General features: G+C 36.7%; 1 protein-coding gene across 5 annotated transcripts in view; it reads left to right on the forward strand.

The window, feature by feature from the left end:
• LOC134649525 (uncharacterized) overlaps positions 1 to 15640 on the forward strand; it is a 30053-nt gene that overhangs the window by 10637 nt on the left and 3776 nt on the right. For 2 of the 5 annotated variants that reach the window (XM_063504286.1, XM_063504288.1), the window contains exons 3-19: positions 2033 to 2173; positions 2857 to 2889; positions 4148 to 4330; positions 4658 to 4801; positions 5372 to 5554; positions 5914 to 6045; positions 6360 to 6674; positions 6837 to 7151; positions 7237 to 7551; positions 8112 to 8300; positions 9021 to 9161; positions 10045 to 10365; positions 10696 to 10878; positions 11818 to 11868; positions 13714 to 13944; positions 15081 to 15212; positions 15302 to 15625. In XM_063504286.1, coding sequence (XP_063360356.1) covers positions 2033 to 2173; positions 2857 to 2889; positions 4148 to 4330; positions 4658 to 4801; positions 5372 to 5554; positions 5914 to 6045; positions 6360 to 6674; positions 6837 to 7151; positions 7237 to 7551; positions 8112 to 8300; positions 9021 to 9161; positions 10045 to 10365; positions 10696 to 10878; positions 11818 to 11868; positions 13714 to 13944; positions 15081 to 15212; positions 15302 to 15625 — 3333 coding nt within the window. The remainder of the gene's footprint in view (positions 1 to 2032; positions 2174 to 2856; positions 2890 to 4147; positions 4331 to 4657; positions 4802 to 5371; positions 5555 to 5913; positions 6046 to 6359; positions 6675 to 6836; positions 7152 to 7236; positions 7552 to 8111; positions 8301 to 9020; positions 9162 to 10044; positions 10366 to 10695; positions 10879 to 11817; positions 11869 to 13713; positions 13945 to 15080; positions 15213 to 15301; positions 15626 to 15640) is intronic. The other 3 variants (XM_063504289.1, XM_063504290.1, XM_063504287.1) reach the window with 2 other exon arrangements.

Raw genomic sequence — 15640 nt, forward strand, 5'->3', positions numbered from 1 at the left:
ATGGTAAACATATTTTTACCATGTCTCCCCATACCAGATTCTCATTGATTATATAACTCGGATCGCTATTAGCAATGCATCTATAATTTGTAAAATACACAGCAAACATATATATATATTGCATCTTCCATGCTTTGAAGTTGTATTTCCGGTAATCAGATGTCTAAGCCGAAGGGATCAAGTCTTCCAGATTTGGGGACACTTGGTAAAAAGATTTTAAGTGGGAATGTCATATTTCGAGGGTAGTATCTACATTAATTTATTCACTTTATCTACAGAAAATTAATATATGAAGATATCAAACACATATTAATCCATAATCTTACACTTTTAAAAAACAATGTAATCGTATTATACATAAAACAACATAAAATAGGAAATCAATTTTTGTACCAAAAAAAAAAAAACAAAAATCTAAGTTATTAACATACAATTTCTTGTAACAAGCTCATTTTTTTAAAGTTCTTATGAAGGTATTTTTAGCGTCAGATACCTACAGCAATTTTAATTTTTTTACCCATCACTGGTCGTTATTGTTTACTATAATAAATAAGTTTAGAAATTTACTGCTCACGTTTCGAGGACGGTGTTTGAGCTGCATAATCCTAAAATCCTTTCTATGGACCGTCGGTTCTATAGTACATAAGGTCGGAAAGCCATTGAAATAGCATTTCATCCATAAAAACAAAAATATCGCCGGTTGAAAACCAAATATCGTTATAAGTGTTTTTGTCGACCGAGTAACATCCCCTGTGTATAAAACGTTTAACTTGATAAAAAAGACCAAGTACGGGTAGTTCGTAAAATGTTGATGTCAACTTTAGTCAGTCTTTTCAAAGGCCACGGGGATAATTCCGTTTTCGGAGTCGGTTGTATAATTAAAAACTGAATTATACGCCATTAAAATCCGTTTTAATAAACAATAATCAGTCAAAAACATTGAAAGTTAAAATCAGTGTTTCTCTGGTCGTACTTTCGCGGCATGATTTACTAAAGAAAAGAAAATATTTATGATAGCTCTATGAATCATTTTGTAAGTAAATTTATTACAATGTATACTTGATCGCTTTGGGGGTGACATGATCCCGGAATCATATCTCCCCAGAAGAAAAAGTCAAAGTCTCCCCATACATAGTAAGATTATAAAACATGCCGTACTGGAAATATGTGTTCGCGTATATCAATGTAATCCAAGTTAATCATCACTTCAATAAACAACAAATAAAATAAGCACACTCACTAACATCATTTCCATCTCATATTATAAAATAAATCCAGTTAAAGCTTACCGAAAATTGAATATAGTACGCGGAAAATCTTTCACCGTCCGCCATTTTTGAACCACTGACTTTTCCGATACAGTGCCATGACAGAACGTGAAGTTAGGAACGAATGAATAAGTGTTACCAGCGCAAAAAATTGTATCTCGTTTGGTTTGATTAAAAATGAAGTTTACCAAGTGTCCCCTAGGGATCGACCCTCCCCACCCTCACCTACATAATAAAATTTCGATTATCGGTGTCTGCTGTTAAATACCGTTATCGTTGCAGTGTCTAACGACTTGACGATGTTCTTAGAAATCTATAATCGTAATCTACATACAACTGATTAAACACTATTAAGTTAAAAATACCAAATCTGAATGGAGCAGCTAAATTGCTAAATACAGCAATGATTAATTTCCGAAAAATTTAAGATATTCGAGACGCTTTCAATTAATTCGCAGCCGACAAGTCACAGTCACGGTCTTCAAAGGCAATCGTTACAAAAAGTATCTCGATGACTAACGTGACTGTTATAAATATAAAGTTATGTTTTAATTTGTCACATTAGAAAAACCACAAGTCTAAAAATAATTGGACTCGGTGACTGATAAAACATATGATGGTATTTTTAGTTTCAGGAGACTATAACCCATGATGAAATATTTAATCAGAATCAACTTGATATTATAGGAACAGAAACATATATGGCATGAGACAACTAATTAGGTGGCATGTGTCAACTATTAAAATTCTTTTACCATTTCCAGGAGATCTCATGGACGAAGAGAGCGTCCTGGATTTCCTGACGAGTTTAGAAGCCATGGACCTTCCGGACCGGATAGAGGAGGTAAACCAGAAGATCCTGTCCAAGATCATCGAGGACACGGACTACGTTGCTGTTCTCTTTTGTGAGTATACGTGTGGAATGAGGGTTTTCGTCTTCGTCCACTTATCAGCTATCGTGATAAAAGCAATTTCTGAACTAACATTCCGCTCCTTTGAAATTAAAGTGATCTCTAAAAATACTTTGCTGTAACATGTCAGGTGGGTGGATTCATAGAAAATGAGTTTCTTGCGTGTGCAGATATACATACCTAATGGGTGTAATTTTGGCGATAAAAACTACCCACTAGGATACTTACCGTCTCAAAGCATCTTAGGTGTATGTATGTACATCAAGGCCGACATCAAGACATAAATCTCCGGCCACCTCGGGTTCAAGTTTCAAACAGTGTTAATCTTAGTTTTTCGTATTTACGGCCTGTAAAGAGGATAATTATGTTTCATATTATACAATGAGCTATATTTTATAACATGTTAAAGCTGCATGCAAGATGGACCTAAGTACTCATTTTTGGTTTTTATGCGGAATTAAAAATCTCCCCAGCGTTTTAAACTAATAAATAGTTAACTCACTTTGGGTTCATTGGAGCGTTTTTATAAATACAGTAATGTACAGTAGTTGTAATTGTAAATGTCTTTCAATTTGAAGCTATGGATTACAGGGGTACGCCATTCTATCTCTAAGCGTACTGTGGTGTTCCTGTACTTGTACATTGTGGCGTTGGTTTTTACTGTGTTTTTGGCGTAGGTCCTGACCACAAAAGTTGCGGCCCATCGAACAGTAAGTAAGATTCTAGCTGGCGGCATGTTCCTTTTATGTTCGTGTGGCATAACTCTTCTCGCTTTGTAGAATACCTAGTATTTGTGTAATTTTATGTTTCAGCCGCGCTTTCGCTTCAGCGAAACTAAATTGGCAGTAAGGGAAAATCTTAGGTTTAAATGTTTACACATTAATCAAAGAGGAAAATTTAGTTAAAATTTTGGCTCGATCACAATACCACATAAACTAGCTAAGTCATAGGAAAAATTCTGACACAGTCGATAATTCAATATTTAGGAACCTACCTGCAATTCTCTTTACAATAATTTCATCTGTTATATAATTATAACATAACTAAAGCCAATAATTTTGGTCACAAACGCGTCATCGGCGCTGTGGTTATAAAAAATATTTTACTACAATTTAAACTAAAATGTACTAGTTCTTGAGATTAAATCTACTTCTGATCAGAGAATCGACGCATGGACCACCGAAGAGTTTTTCTAAAGCAAGCTGCCTAACTCAAGCTATCTCGAGCTACCTACTTGATATCGCCAAACTATCAATCCGGTCTAGTCTAAGGAAGAGTAGAATCAAAAACGCGTTTGCATTATTGGGCCGAGTGGCGAGCTATTTCAGAGCTTCTATTTCCGTCGTTAGCCGCCGGGATTGACGGCCCCACCGACCTGTCACGCACGTCGCGTTCTCCCCGACGACAACGGACTATTCAAACCCCATTGTCTCATCAAACACCCCGAACCAACCCAAATCTTCGTCGGTTTTAGAATTGACCTTGACCTAAATCTGTGATGGGAGCGGGCGGCATGTCACAAATTGTTTACGCTCACCTATTTATATACTCGGGACCATGCAGAGAAATATGGCCGAGGTCGAGATGCACATTTGTGTAATAATACAATTTGAATAGAAACAGAAAATGTGGTAACAGTTTTAGTGAAACCCCAACGCACTTTATATGTTTAGCGATTATAATCCAGACACCTTGTTATAGCATAGTCACATAGGACTTAGTCGACCCCGCTTTATATTCTACTTATGCGAATCGGAGGATGCCTGAGGCATACTGCACGACACACGCTTCATAATATGCACACACGATTAAAACACCTAATTTTCCAATAACACACAACACTCATCATAATACAATAATAGCACTGCTTTAGAATCCTCGGAGCATGGAGGTATGCAAACAGAAGCACACATAACAATTTTAAAGCAGATGATCTTAAAGTTGAAATATCCCGTGATGGTGTTTCAGACAAGCCCGAATGCAAGAAGTGTGCGAAGGCGCTTCAAGAACTGGAGAACATAGATGATGAAGCTGACCAGCTGGGAATCGGGTTCGTCAAGATCCACGACGAAGAACTAGCCGAGGAGTACAGTCTTGGGGAGCTGCCAAGACTGGTGTACTACAGGCATGAAATACCAATTATCTATGAAAGTGAGTCACAGAGCTTTTTATGGATTAGTTACGATGGTTACGACATGGACGGATGCATCATATGCACGCCTTGGCAGCATTCCGCATAGCATAATTTGCAGTAATCATACCAGTGTCTTGTCATTCGTAGCATTGATTGATAATTTGTCATTTATTAAAAATAGTTTTATTGTTATACTTAGATATTCAAAAAGCCTACTTACCTATGTTTTTTTAAGTATCTATTTTTGTCAGTATTCAGTTGTTATTATTTTCATAAATGGTAAAATGTGGTTAGGTAATCTAATAAAATTCACATTGTATTCAAACGCGACATTGAAATTGTAGGTGAGTTGAGCAAAGAGGAGGATGTCTTGGAGTGGTTGATCGCCAACAAGTCCACCGGTGACGAAGAAGATGTCATCGAAGACGTCACGGCCAAGACCCTCAACACCCTCATCGGCAACGTGGATAACCTTGTTGTTGTCTTCTGTACGTACACGGTTTTTAACTACACCTATAAACTCAACTAGTCCATCCCTTTTGAAGACTTTTTTAAAGGTTTTTTTTTTCATTTCGTCAGTCCCAGTATGGTACTTATCTTTTTTTTTTTAAATCGCCAGTTTCTTTTTATTGTCAGCATTCTCACTACATAGCTAATTGAAATAAAAAACAATCAATCATACCATACGCACGTGTTCTAAAAATATATTTACACTCGCTTCAAAGGAGAAAATGTGGGTTACACTTGTAAATGACGTCAAACGGGAAATTATAGCTTTCACGAATATAGATTAAGGTTCATTTGTAACCTTGAGCCATTTCATGCTGGTGAAATTGTAAGATCTTCGGCAGTATGTATGCATTAAAATGGTTTAATTAATAATAGTATTTTCACTTCACATATTCCGTGTCCTTGTAAAGTCATATTTACCAAAAATCCTCAACAAACTACCTACTCACAGAGGAATAATTGTTCACAGAGGAATTTTTAGTTCTTTCTAGACCTTTCAGTATATCTGTATTCTGTCGTTCGATCAAATAAACAAAATATTTTCCCAGACGACCACGGTGACGAGGAATCAATGACAGTCCTTGGCGAGCTCGAGAACATCGACGACGACTGCGACCGCCACGGCATCCAGTTCGTCAAGATCGACGACGCCAAGGCCGCCGACTCCTTCGGCATCGACAACATTCCCTCCATCGTCTACTTCGAGAAGCAGATCCCCAACGTTTACGACGGTAACAATAATATCTCGAATAGACTTGTTTGCAATAAAAGTCTTTCAAAATAAAGAACTGTGTTTACATAGATTTTATTACAGTTCATGTTTTCACCTGAAAACATCGCAGCATCTACTCGTATGTTTGAACATAAAACTGGGAGTTTTATAGGTCTTGTTTTGAAAGATGTTAAACACTAAACACTTCTAGATTTATAAACTTCCTTAGTTTTTTTCTCACTGATCATTTTCAGATTCTTATTTTATTTTTAGAATCTAAACATCAAGTAACTTGATTGATGTGAAGTTCCCGTTATTGTTCTTAGATTATGTCTTGTAAACTTTTGCAACGTCATCTATAACACACATATTTTCCAGGTGATCTTGAAAACGAGGAAGAGATACTGGAGTGGCTGGTCGGCCAGCTGGAGAAGGACGAGATCGAGGACGTCACCGACGAGATGCTCGACAAGTTGATCAAGGACGGGAAAACCGTTGCCGTGCTATTCTGTAAATTCACACTATACAGCTTTCAACAAATGCAACATCTAATAAAATCCGTTTCCAGAACAGTTTGAATGTGGATATGATTTTTAACACCAGACCGACGACTAGACAGACCAGACATTTCATTCTTGTAAATAGCTATTGTAAAATACATACGTATGATGTATATGTAGACTAGAACAAGAGATAACTATCATAATTCACACACACCTTAGTGATACATGTCATCTGTTTGGTAGCTTACTTGAGCACTCTTATTTACCTACACATTCGTATTACATTCGTAATTCTGATAAAACTATGGTTTTTATTCACAGATGACAATAACGATCGCAAATCTCAGAAGGTATTAGCAGAACTTGAGAACATTGATGACGAGTGCGATTCTCTCGGTATTGCGTTTGTGAAGATTGACAATGATGACGAAGCCAAAGAATACGGCATTGAAAAGATCCCAACTCTTCTGTATTTCGAAAAGGGTATCCCGACTTATTACGAAGGAAACCTGGAAGAGGAAGAGAAAGTATTAGCTTGGCTCAGGTATCAAGTGGAGAGCGACGAAATTGAGGACATCACTGATGAAATGCTCGACCTCATCATCGAGAAAATGCCATACGTCGCTGTGCTGTTCTGTAAGTATTTTCTCCACACTCTCGTACCCTTAACATTGGCCAGTTTGAAACAATGCCAAATTCACAAATTACTTCACCGATGATTAACGTCTTGAATCGTTCTCGACTGTCCCGTGAAGAACTGACATAAAAATGAAATACAGTTCTTCGAATTTATTTCAGACGACAAGGACCAGAAGAAGAGTCAAAAGATCCTTTCTGAGCTGGAGAACATCGACGACGAATGTGACCAGAATGACATTGCCTTCGTCAAGATTGATGACGATAAAGAAGCCAAGGAATATGGTATTGACTCCATTCCAACTATGGTTTTCTTCGAGAAAGGCATCCCTCACATCTACGAAGGTGATCTGATGAAGGAAGATGAATTACTCGGCTGGTTGCTACATCAGAAACGACATAGTGAAATTCCTGAAGTCACTGATGAGATGATGGACAAACTAATAGAAAGTACACCATATTTGGCTGTTATCTTTTGTAAGTATCAAACTTAGTCAAGGAGTAGTATAATACTTTCCCTTTTCATTGTATGGAATTATTAAATGTACTTTTAATATTTCAGACGACAAAGAGGACAAACAAGACATAAGGATCCTCAACGAACTGGAAAACATTGATGATGAACTAGAAAAGGAAGGTATCGTTATTGTGCGAATGGATAACGAGAATGAAGCTAAAGAATTCGGTATCGACCATCTGCCGACTCTCGTATACTTCGAAGAGAACATCCCCGCTATCTATGAAGGTGACCTGATGAATGAAGATGAAGTATTGGAGTGGCTTATTGAACAGAAGAACAGCGCTACCATTGAGGAAGTTACTGATGAGATCTTGACTGATCTTATCGAAGAACACGAATACGTGGTCGTTTATTTCAGTAAGTAATTTTTGATATTGTTTTTTTTTTTAACTTAGGTATGTACCTCAGTTATCTTGCTTATGTGGTAACCTATTTTTTCGCAGAAATGTGCGCGTCCGCGAGCGATAGAACATCTTTTTAAATTAAAGGAAAAAAAGGAATTAAAGGAAATCAGGCAGGTTCGAGTCCTGCCGGAGGTGTAGTTTATTGCATTTTTCTTTAATTTAAAAACTTGTTGCTTATGTGGTGATAGAGATAGAAATGTACATTGAATACCAATTTATATATACCAATTCAATGGCAATACGTTGGCTTCCCGGCTAAACTATAACCTCGCTTAATCTCATAGGAACAAATTTCGTAATACGATATAATTTGCAGCATTTTCGAGGCTAACAACAAGTTTAATTAAAATCATCACAAAAACATCATATAGGTATTCAACAAATAAGAAATGGAGGCTATCAAAACTATAAAACTAGCTACCATGGAGTCACGACTTGCAAGTGTCCTTTTGGTATCCAGATTCACATTTCATACTTAAACTATCTAAACAAGAAAAAAACTAATTATTCCAGGCGGCAATTGCGAAGAGGGCGATGAATGCGACAACATCCTAGACGAGCTTGAGAACATTGACGACGAGTTGGACGAGACGGGCATCATCTTCGTCACCACCGAGGACCTGGCGCTCGCCAAGAAGTACGGCATCAAGACCTTCCCCACGCTCGTGTTCTTCAGGAACAAGGACCCACTCATTTACAAGGGTGTGTACTTGTGTAGTACCGTAAAACGAGGTGACTTTAGGAAATTTTGGGGATACTTTGATAGTTTTAAAACTGCCACTAAATTATCATTATTCATTATTTTCTCGAACTGTTCGTGTAACAAGTTAGATTATTATACATACTTGTTTACCTACTACTAAAAAATCCGAATAAAAATATGTAACGGCTGAAAAACTGAAATATCGAAGTCGCCCCTGCATTTGAAAGTCAACCCGGTTTACTACTTAATCTTACATTTGTCACAGCATAAGTAAATTATCATACTTTTGTGGTTGGAATAAATCTTGCCAAATATTCTCGTTCTCACAAAATTTTTCTTAGCTAAACTGAAAATTGTTCTTCAGCAGTAAGTTTTTTAAAACTTATGCCAAGTGAGTTAGGTACCTGACAAACTAGTCTACTGTATATTTTTTGTTGAGTTGGATAATTACAACTTGGTTGGTTGTTATAGTATAAAATGTATCCATCAGCATAAATAAATTGCTCTAAGAAATCAAATTAAAAACAAAAGAAATTACCGATCAAAATTGATTTCATTGATTTACCGAAATATAACAAACGTGCGACCATTTCATAAGTTCTTTATATAATTAGGCCCAAACGCTAATCCATTTTTTTTGTCTTGTTTGAAGATAAGGCCTTTACAAAAAAATGAACAAAGGAGTATTATTTATAATTCGCCAATGAAATGTATTCCAGGGGACATCGAAGACGAGGATGAAGTGCTGTCATGGCTGACGGACGAAGACACCCTTGAGATCCCCGGCAAGATCGAGGAGGTCAACTCCAGGATGCTGGAGAAGATCCTAGCCGAAAACGACCACATCGTTGTCTTTTTCTGTAAGTATCTATTTAAGTCGTTTTATTATTTTGAAGTGAAAACTTCTTTAGCGGCGCTGGGCACTTTTTGAGGTGGGGAAAAAATGAAAATCTCGAGACAGCGTAAGGCGATCACGTGACCGTAAGGGGCGTAAGGCGATCACGTGACCGTAAGCCCCGTAAGGTGGCCACTCATAATTTAAATGGCATTTAAATCAATAAAGAAAAACTCAATGTTATTTGACATTTATGTTGCGGACTCCTTTTCAAGACTACCTATGTTCAAATAATTTGACGTTGTCATGGCAGAATATAAATAAACATGTAAATGAAAAAGTGTGATCTTATTTGAGAATGATAATAATATATTATAAATAAATAGAATACCTCCGCTAAACGTCGGTATGTATCGTGTTACCGGGCGTCGGCGTCGGTAACATATGAGGTTGAGTTTTCACTTCTATCGGCACTCCCGGAGTGCAACCGTTGTTGCTTGTTTTTTACTCCCTTTATAGTTCGTGTAATGGAGTATAAATTTTGACTTTTTTGTAATAAATAATAAATAATAAATTTATAATAAATAAATAAATTTATAATAAATAATAATAAATTAATAATTATAATTTTTTTTTATAATAAATTTATATAAGTAGGTATATTGTATAATTAAACCAAAAATGGCCGTAAATAGAGATACAATTTATGATGGCTCCAAGAGAAAAAAAACACAAAGGGTTACAAACATAAGAGGCTACGGAAAGAAAAATAAGGAGAAAAAAAAGAAGTGAATATGATTGAGAAGTTTCACTTTCCTCTTTAGTTTCTCTTGATACTAAAATCGATGTAAATCGATGATAAATATGTAGTATTCTCTCTAAATGTTTTCATTTCTGCACTATTCCAGACAAGGAGGGCGACAAGAAATCTCAAAAAGTACTCAGCGAGCTTGAAAACATCGATGACGAGTGCGAAGAAAAAGACATAGATTTCGTCAAGATTTCTGATGAAGGAGTGGAGAAGGAATACGACCTGTCTGAATTGCCGGCTTTAGCTTTCTACCGCCACAAGTTCAGGACCATCTATGAAGGCGATCTGATGCATGAAGAAGATATCTTGTCCTGGGTGTTGGATTTGGTTGACTCTCAGCCTGACGTCATTGAGAGCGTGGACAGGAAGACTTTGAAGGATTTAATTGCAGATGTGGAACATCTTGCCGTCTTCTTTTGTAAGTATCCTCATCGATTTTAATAATTTTGACTTTTATTACGCAAGTCCTGTCATTGAAATCACTATCACTACATAGTATAAAACAAAGTCTCTTCCCACACTGTCTGTATGTCTGTATCTTTAAAGATATATATAAGATCTTTAAAACTACGCAACGGATTTTGATGCGGTTATTTAAATAGATAGAGTGATTCAAAACGAAGGTTTATATATAATTATTTAACCCGTGCGAAGCCGGCGCGGGTCGCAAGTAGTAAATAAATTGTGGAGTAGGACCATTAATTGTTCGGGAGACATTTTAGTTGTAATCTGTCGTTTACTATTACAGACAGTGATGATTGCGACACCTGCGACGATGTACTCGAAGAACTGGAGACAATTGACGACGACACAGACAAATACGAGATTCAGTTCGTCAAGTCCAAGGACTCCAAACTGGCTTCGGACATTGGCATTTTCAGTTTCCCAGCTCTGGTATACTATGAGACCGGGGTTCCGATCATGTACGATGGTAAGTTCAAATATGTCGTAATTAAAATATTAATCTTATTTTTTTTATTTCGTATGTGTCTGACCAAGACAAAACTGCAACGATTTTGATAGCACACGCAGTGCAAAAGTGTTATTTGAAATGTTAAACTTCCATGAAATTATGACGTATAAATAACGCTTGCACAGCGTGTGCTATCGAATTCAATCTTTTGGTTATAAGAGCCCATCGACGTGCACACTAGCGCCACTGCTAAATAATCGTGATTATTTAAATTTAACGAAAGATATTAAAAAAAAAGGGGGCCGCTACGTATTGTATCTTGTATTAAAGTACCTTTTGAATACATCAAACTAGTTTCTATGTTGCTGGATTCGTCAATCTATGAACTCAAAACAAAAACGGCCGTTTTAACTTTGGACGCATAGATTGACGAATCCAGCAACATGGAAACTAGTTTGATGTATTCAAAAAGGTACTTTAATACAATATACAATACGTAGCGGCACCCTTTTTTTTAAATATCTTTCGTTAAATTTAAATAATCACGATTATTTAGCAGTGGCGCTAGTGTGCACGTTGATGGGCTCTTAAAAAAGGATTATCAACAACGTCAAGAATAAATTGAGTGAAAAAATGGTAATCATTTATATAAGGTGTAACAAAAACAGTGGGGATTTAAGGCCGCCCTTAAACTGATCGGCACTATTTTTGGTTACACCTTGTAGAGTAATTGTTTATTTTTTAAACGTTACACTATTACATTATGTAAATAAACTAACCACTTAAAAACTAAGAAATTGTGTAACGTTCAAAAAACGAAATAAATCAAGGCACTGTCAATGAATAATGCCAAATTTCCTCAATGAAAAACTACTAAAATTCCTAATCAATGGATTTAGGGAAGACTTTTTATATAAATACTTTATATGCTAACCTAACTCCTTATCCTGTTTATAGGTGACTTAAAGAACGAAAAAAAGGTCCTCCAGTGGCTTATAGATCAAAAAAGTAAGAATCCACATCCATTTCTAGATTTTTAATTAAGGATAAACGATCTTTGACTTAGAGACTATATTACTTATTCTGTTATTCAATATTACGTGCATGACATCATTCTTAAAGAAAGACTTCTAAATATAAAATTGTTATTTCTTTACGCTAAAAATGCTGGATGTTTGAGCTATGTCATTTTGCATGACAGTTACTAATGCCTGCAGGTGAAGATAGCAACCGAAATAAAAATAAAGCTAATACTAAATCGAAGGCCAATGCAGATGGTAGTAAAGCCTCGGGGTTTGGCGGAAATGCAGATGTGGACAAGAAAAATACACCGAAAAGGGTAAAACCAACAGAATGGAAGACTATGGGAACATTGAAAGTTAGATTCCCTGGTGATCCAAAAAGGAAGGAAGATGGGAAAGTAAAGCCGAAAATAGATGACGATGACGACAATGACGACGGCGACGACGATGATGACGATGACAATGACGATGATGATGATGACAATGACGATGATGATGACGACGACGACGATGATGATAATGACGACGACGATGATGATGATGACGACGACGACGATGATGATGATGATGATGACGATAACGACGATGACGACGATGATGATGACGATGACAACAATGACGACGATGACGACAAAGAAAACGAAGTAAAAGGGTCTAAATTAAAAGAATTATTAAAATTAAGGAAAAATAAAGAAGCTACATGGAAAACTGTTGGTAAATTAAGAATCCGTATTCCTGGTAATAAACATAGTAAGAAAGACGACGATAACGACGATGATGATGATGACAATAACGATGACGACGATGATGATGATGATGACAATAACGATGACGATGACAATGACGATGACGACGATGACAAAGACAGCGACGATGATGACGAGCTTGATAAAAGAATTTATAAATCAAAAACAATATCAAATAAATATCCGAGAAATAATATAGGTTCGAAAATTTTACAAGTAAAAAGAAATTCCGTGAAAAGTAAACGTAATGATGACGACGACGACGATAGTGATGACAATGACGATAGTGACGATGATGATGATGATGATGAGGACGACGATGATGATGATGATGATGAGGACGACGATGATGATGAGGACGACGACGATGATAATGAGGATGACGATGATGATGATGATGAGGACAACGATGATGATGATGATGATGACGATGATAATGACGACGACGATGATGATGAACCAACCTTAAAAAGAAGTAAAGGCGGTAGCAATTTAGGGAGTAAAAAAAAACGCCAAAAAAATTACGATGACGATGATGACGACAGTGACGATGACAGTGTAAAATCTAAAAAGAAACTGAACAATTATTTGGGGCAAAAGAAAGGAATTCAGTATAAAAGAAAGACTTTGCGAAACCATGACGACGACGATGACAACGACGACGATGATGACGACGATGAAGACGATGATGATGATGGCGACGACGATGATGACGATGACGACGATGATGATGATGACGAGGATGACGACGACGACGATGAAGACGATAGTTTTTTCGGTAGAATAAAACGAATGTTTACAGGTAAATGAAGGTTGGCCCTGAGACCCTGCACGGAGGCACGGACGTACCCCACACACACATCTGCATGGTCGAGTTATGGAACTCGCATGGGTCCTAGCATAGCATTCCAGCTGTCGCCTGCAGTCATTCGCGCTTACCAATAAATGTTTTCTGAATTCTTATACCTTTACTAACATTCATCTTTTCTAGACAGCGCATAACAAAATATACGCGCATTAACTCGCAGTTAACTATTCTAATTAAGGTTTCTACGGGTCATAAAAGAGATTTTTACTGACTGCAGGCGATCGCTGTTTCTACATTGGATTGGGGGCGAAACCGGCCGCCCCAAAAATGACTTACGAACCCTACCAGTGCTGTCCCACTAAAGTTCAAAGTCCGACCAAAGTAGCCAAAGCCACCCCGACCAAGGTTCCGGCCAAGAAACTCGAGAAGGCAAGCCCCAAGCAGCAAGCAAAGCCCGCCAAGGGGTCGAAAGCACTCGCCAAGCCGGAAAAGGGAAAAGGAAAAAAAGGTTCACATGGGTCTGAAACTACTTGGTGGTGGTAAAATTACATGTTAGAATATAGCTTGTAGCAGTATTTATCATCTGATACTGCCGCAAGAAAGTGCACGGGCATCAAGAGGACACGAATGTTACGTTTAGTCCTTGCAATACGGTTTCACCTCTAATTCTGAGTCCAGCCTAACGTTGCATCGGTTGTTGCACATTAACACGCTAGCTTTCTGTAACCTCGTGTCCCTTGATTCCTGCAAGCACGTAACAGGGTTGAATGTTGTATTTAACTGAACGCAAATGGACTGTATTTACATCAGCAAACTTTATACAAATCAGCACTAACTCTACCAAATGTGAATACGGAGCATTCTTGTCATCTTTAAAAAAATACTTTTTTACGATTTAATTGAACATGTGAAGACCAAATATTGGGACGTTTTGTGACTATGAACAGATGTATAAATCGTTATTATTATTGTAAATTGATTCCAATATTTTTAAATTAAAGTGAGAGAAAACAACAACACGAAGGCATTTCTTATTGTATTTTGCCGAGTCATCTGAAAGACTTATTGTTGTAAGGATTTCATGTTCATATAGTTTTCTAGTCTTCATAGAATCTCATTATTTTGTAAAAGATTTAATAAACTATTTTACGTATTTTCTAGAATATAAACCGTTGATATAAACATAGATTTTATTTTCTACAAAACTTATAAAATAATTATTGTTCTCGATTTAACTCCAACGCAATGCCGCTGACGTACAATTCTTGTTATTTACTTAAGGATCCTTTTTTAACCCATTATCTATCTGATCGGTGCTGGTATTGAGTGACAATATATGGCGATATGTAAGTTGTATTGTTTGACCGAAAATTCGCATGGCTGTTATTTATTGTTTAGTCGGCGCTGGATCAATATGTTTTTGTTATAATAAATACTTATTTCTATTATACTTAATCTTATCATTATTCATTAATTTACGAATGATGTCAGCATGGTATTGCTGTAGTATATTCCGAGCATGACGTTTATTGGATGTAAACGGGTGAGTTTTTTAAATATAATTAAAATGGATGTGGGTTCCTTAATTCATTTGTTAATTTACACAGCCTTTTCAGCAAATTAGTAACGATGGAAATATTTTAGGTAATTTACTGGATGAATCAGAAGTGCTGGAATGGATGGTCAAACAAAAGGAAGATGAAAGTATTGAACACATTGAAAGAGAAAAATTGTTCAAATACATTGACACAAAAGAATTCTTAGCTGTTGTTTTCTGTAAGTATCTACCACTTTTACAGCTTCGTTAATAATGTATTTTTTTTTTCAAAAGCGTTGTGTCTGCTAGACTATATTTATACTTTTAGATAGAGAAGACGATCCAGAGAGTCCGCGTATCCTAAGGTACGTGGAACTAATCGACGATGAAGCATCGGAGTACGGCATCAAAGTAGTAAAATGCAGCGATCGTTTAATGGCCAAGAAATACGGTTTCCGCAATCCGCCCGGTATCACCTACTTCAGAAAGGGCAAATACATCAATTACGACGGAGACATGGATGACGAGGAAGAGATTTTGGACTGGTTGACCAATCCGGAAAACATGGAACTTACGGATCACATAGAAAAAGTTAATCGTAAAATGTTTCAGAAAATACGACAGACATCCGATTATGTAGCAGTATTCTTTTGTGAGTTATCAGTTT

This window comes from Cydia amplana, chromosome 7, assembly GCF_948474715.1.
Source record: "Cydia amplana chromosome 7, ilCydAmpl1.1, whole genome shotgun sequence".
Taxonomy (NCBI): domain Eukaryota; kingdom Metazoa; phylum Arthropoda; class Insecta; order Lepidoptera; family Tortricidae; genus Cydia; species Cydia amplana.